The sequence below is a fragment of the Austrofundulus limnaeus genome, unplaced genomic scaffold (assembly GCF_001266775.1).
Source record: "Austrofundulus limnaeus strain Quisiro unplaced genomic scaffold, Austrofundulus_limnaeus-1.0 Scaffold296, whole genome shotgun sequence".
Lineage (NCBI taxonomy): Eukaryota > Metazoa > Chordata > Actinopteri > Cyprinodontiformes > Rivulidae > Austrofundulus > Austrofundulus limnaeus.
The window spans coordinates 361220-365777 of NW_013952698.1; the positions used below are offsets into that span (position 1 = coordinate 361220).

Consider the following 4558-nt stretch of genomic DNA (forward strand, 5'->3'; position numbering starts at 1 on the left):
GGGTGTGTGTGTGTGTGTGTGTGTGTGTGTGATATATATATATATATGATTTAACCAGGTAGATCTCCCTTAAATTTAGATTTTTATGAGAGACTTTAAAGTGTCCCTTAAAAAAGAGATTTTAAGGTCTAAATGTTTTTAGCTATACATATTTATTCCACTCAATTAATGTGTGATTTATTTRTTTTCTATTATAAGTTTTATATCGTGATATATATCGTCACCGCCACTCATCATAATGTATATTGTGATATGAATTTTTTGCCATATCGCACATTCCTAATTTGAACATGTTGCAGGGCTGAGCCTTTCCGGAGCGATCAAACAGTTTTTAATAATTCATGCAGGTAGTAACCGATAGCTGGATGATCTCAGCTGATGTGTGAGATCATCTGTCCTGTCGCAGCTCGCTGCAGGTGTCCCATGCATAATTCAACAACCGTTTAACCTGGTTTGGCCACAACAGATGTACCTGTTTGTTTTATTGTGATGGATCTGATAAATGGTTGTGACTTGGTGTGGTTTGAGGGTTTTGAGTGAGTGTGCTGTCGTGTTTATAGAGTGAGATAATGTGATACCTCCCCTGATGTGACACCCCTAAAGTATGAATTTCGACACTAATAGTTGGGTAAAGGGAGCAGGATGAAACAAAGCGAGGTATTCGCTCACTCTGTGAGCTAGACTCAACCAGGAGGGTGTTTGTTTAGTTTCAGTTGCCAAGAAACAATACTGACTGTGTTTATTCATGTTTGTACAAATCACACATCCATCCACTCATCTATCATGAAGCTGAGTGTGCAGCACGGTGGATTAGTGATCAGTACCTTTGTCTCACAACTAGAAGGTTCTGTGTTCAAACACAAGGTTGGACCTGGGATGTATGGAGTTTACATGTTCTTGTGTTTGTACTCTAGTTTGTGTCGATACAGTATTCAATTCAGTTTTTCAATTCAAAAAATATATTCATTTCTTTAAAAAATAAAGAAAATACACACATCAAAAATCAAAATAAAATGAAAGGTAGCAGAAGAAGAATAAATATTATAATGTCTGTCCCTTTTATCCCCAGAATATATTCAAACAAAACATAATTTACGAAACAATGCTAAATAAAAATAAAAACATCAACTCAAACAACAATTCATTTAGCTTCACATTTTACTTTTCCATATACCTTCAGAAAACTAGCTTTTATCTGTCTCTTAAATATAGTATGTTATATATGTGTTAATATTGAAAGTCATGAAAGATGGTTGACTCCCCTTTCAAATGTCTTTTAAAAGAAAAACAAAATAAATAAATAAAAATACTGAGTTACAGATCAGGCATTGTACTGAGAAACACAGGTACTGGGAAACGGGGTCATCCCTATGTTGCCTAGTGCCTTTGTTCCCTGGCTGTCTTACGTCTTGTGAAGTATAAACCAGGCTTTAATTTACAACAGCATACCCAAGGGATAGCTCAAGAAACCCAATTTAACACTATCTATAAGATTATAAGATTTATCCAAAAGAAAAGTCTTAAGTCAAGCCTTAGACTGAGTCTCAGCCACACAAACAGAAACTGGAAGTTGCTTTGAGAAAAGAAAAGCCTGATAATTTAAGCTCTGCTTCATACTAAGAAACTCTGGGAACCACAAGTAAACCTGCAGTCTGAGAGTGAAGTTAGGAAAATGTGAAACAATAAGATCTGTAATATAAAGGATCATGTCAGCTAGGTTTTTGAGAGTTTTGTATGTGCGATTTGAATTTCTAGTCTTAATTTGACAGGAAGTCAACGGAGCTGTGAAGCTAAAACTGGAGAAATCTGACCTCTTCAGCATTGTGGCTCAGCTGAAGACTTCAGAGATTTTTTTAGACATTTAGATGATAAATAATTATTACAAAGTCAAGACTAGAGTCCTAAAGACTTTAACTCACAACCTCTGCACTCAGGGGACATTGAGGAAAGGCGTAACTCCTCATCCTCTTTCATGTGAAATATTCATGTCTGTCATCTGTAATTGCAGAGAAGGAACGCCGTGTGAAAGCTAATGCCAGGGAATACAATGACAAGTTCTCATATGCCGTAAGTAAAACCTCAAGCACAGCAGGATTTTCAGTGAGCGGTGTGTCTGAACGTGCTCCTCTTCAGGACAATCGCATCAAAACATCAAAGTACAACGTCTTCACCTTCCTGCCTGTCAACCTGTTTGAGCAGTTCCAGAGGGTGGCCAATGCTTACTTTGTCATTCTGTTGATACTGCAGGTAGGAGAAGCAGCTGCAACCTTTTAAGATTTATTCATCTCTGCTTCTTGGAGTTTAGGTCAAATTATTATAGATGATTTTTTTTTCATTTGAATTTGACAGTTAATTCCAGAAATCTCCTCCCTGTCCTGGTTCACAACCATCGTGCCTTTAGTTCTGGTGCTGACAGTCACAGCTGTGAAGGATGCCGCAGACGATTACGTTAGTTCTGAATATTTATTTCTCATCTAATAAATCATGTAGAAAGATTGAGCTACGTTTTTTTTTACTCACTTTTTATTTTAGTTTCGTCACAGGAGCGATCAGCGAGTCAATAACCGCCAGTCTCAGGTTCTCATCAGGGGAAGGTATTTATTTATTTATTTATTTATTTATTAATTCTATGAAGCTTTTCGGGATATTCAAATCAACATTCATCCTCTCTTGTTTCCAAGTTTACAGAAAGAGAAATGGATGAACGTTCGAGTGGGCGACATCATCAAACTGGAGAACAATCAGTTTGTTGCTGTGAGTAATTTCTAACACCACGTGTTGCAACTGTTAAGGATATTTATTTAGGATTTTCTGGTGTTCCCATTTCTTATTTGTGTACTGTCCTTATTATAACGTGTTTATAACTTTACATTCAGATGTAAAAACAGTGAATGAGGATTTAAGCTGTTCCAGGGTCAGTGGTGTTTCTTTGTGGATTCACACACAGGCAGACATCCTCCTCCTGTGCAGCAGTGAACCTTATGGTCTGTGCTACATCGAGACTGCAGAGCTGGATGGGTGAGTGCTGCGCTCCTTATGTGACATGACATTTGTACGAGTATGAGGCGCCAAGTGTAAAATAAAATGTTGAAAAAAATGTCATTATTTAGCTCACTTTCTGAGTGTAAAATCCTAGCCAAAGATTTTCCACGAGCATTTTAATATTTAGCTTTTCTTCTTACATTGTACTAATTTTTGCTAAATTTGAAATAATGTGTATTAAATCCTAAATTTAAAAGTTAAATCTTAAAGGTTGTGGTTAAATGCCTTAGCAAAGTTAGCAGTGTCCGTGGCAAAAGCACCTGCTAATGCTGCTAACGTAGCTAACTCTGCTGAAGATGGCATTTAAAATCTAAATTCAAAACTAGTTCATTGAAAACAATATGGATGGTACCTGTGGCCCGGCAGTTTGAAGTGCAGCTCAGACACAGGCCGCAACTTCAAGTTTGATATCTTGTGGGGAAGTGTTAGCAGTGTTAGCAGCGTTAGCAGTGTTAGCAGTGTTAGCAGTGTTAGCAGTGTTAGCAGTGTTAGCAGTTGCTTTTGTTGCAGAATAATGACGTCATAAGAAGAGCCACGCACCAATGGAAAAGGTTGAGTTCCATTCCAAAGTGCTACATTTAACTTCAACATTTAAGGTTTAACTTTTACATTTAAATTTACACATTAAGATTTAGGATTTAATAAGTACATATGTTAATAAACAATTAAATATAAAATTTTGTAAAAATGAGCAAATGTAATAACTATGAGTTATACGTATAAGAATAACATGTAAGTGTWAAACATGTAACTAGAATTTCAAATAATGAAAATGTGTTAGTGACATTTTTAAACGTTTTATTTTACATTTGGCACCTAACATCTCCTTGGTCATTTTATTTAATTTTTTTATATTTATCTTCAAACAGCGAGACAAATCTGAAAGTCCGACAGGCTCTCAGTGTCACCTCAGATTTGGGAGACGTTTCCAAACTGATGGATTTCGATGGTGAGACACTGCAGAGTATTAATTTGAGACCATTTCCAGAAATGCCCTTGAGTGTCTCTTTGCCGTCCTTACAGTAAATTGCCTGATGCTGTTTCAATCCCTCTTCAGGAGAAGTAATTTGCGAACCACCAAACAACAAATTGGATAAGTTCACAGGAACGTTACACTGGAAGGAAAATAAATTCTCTCTGGATAATGAAAAAATGCTTCTGCGGGGTTGTGTCCTCAGAAACACTGAGTGGTGCTTTGGGATGGTCATCTTTGCTGGTATTATTATATTTTAACACTTTTCTTTGTAGTTTTGCATTTCTTGATTCACCTTTTAATGGAGTTTAAATACAGTTGGTTGATTTTTACCTCCATCCAACAGGATTACAAACTAAACTGATGCAGAACTGTGGAAAGACTAAATTCAAAAGGACCAGCATTGATAAACTAATGAATACTCTGGTTTTATGGGTAAGATGCTGCCCCTGTATTTGAACAATAATCATATGAACCTGTTTTCAAGAGATTTTTAGGCACTTTTATAATGTTTTAGGTAAATATATATATACTGTATATATA

At 36.2% G+C, this 4558-nt stretch overlaps 1 protein-coding gene across 1 annotated transcript in view; it reads left to right on the plus strand.

Moving 5' to 3' along the window:
- Positions 1-4558, plus strand: part of atp8b4 (ATPase phospholipid transporting 8B4) — a gene marked incomplete at its 5' end in the record, with an annotated part of 20674 nt that overhangs the window by 1336 nt on the left and 14780 nt on the right. The window contains 9 exon segments of the mRNA XM_014021524.1: positions 2009-2067; positions 2134-2247; positions 2350-2448; positions 2533-2594; positions 2682-2754; positions 2948-3018; positions 3912-3991; positions 4100-4258; positions 4362-4450. Of these exon segments, the coding sequence (XP_013876978.1) occupies positions 2009-2067; positions 2134-2247; positions 2350-2448; positions 2533-2594; positions 2682-2754; positions 2948-3018; positions 3912-3991; positions 4100-4258; positions 4362-4450 (806 nt within the window).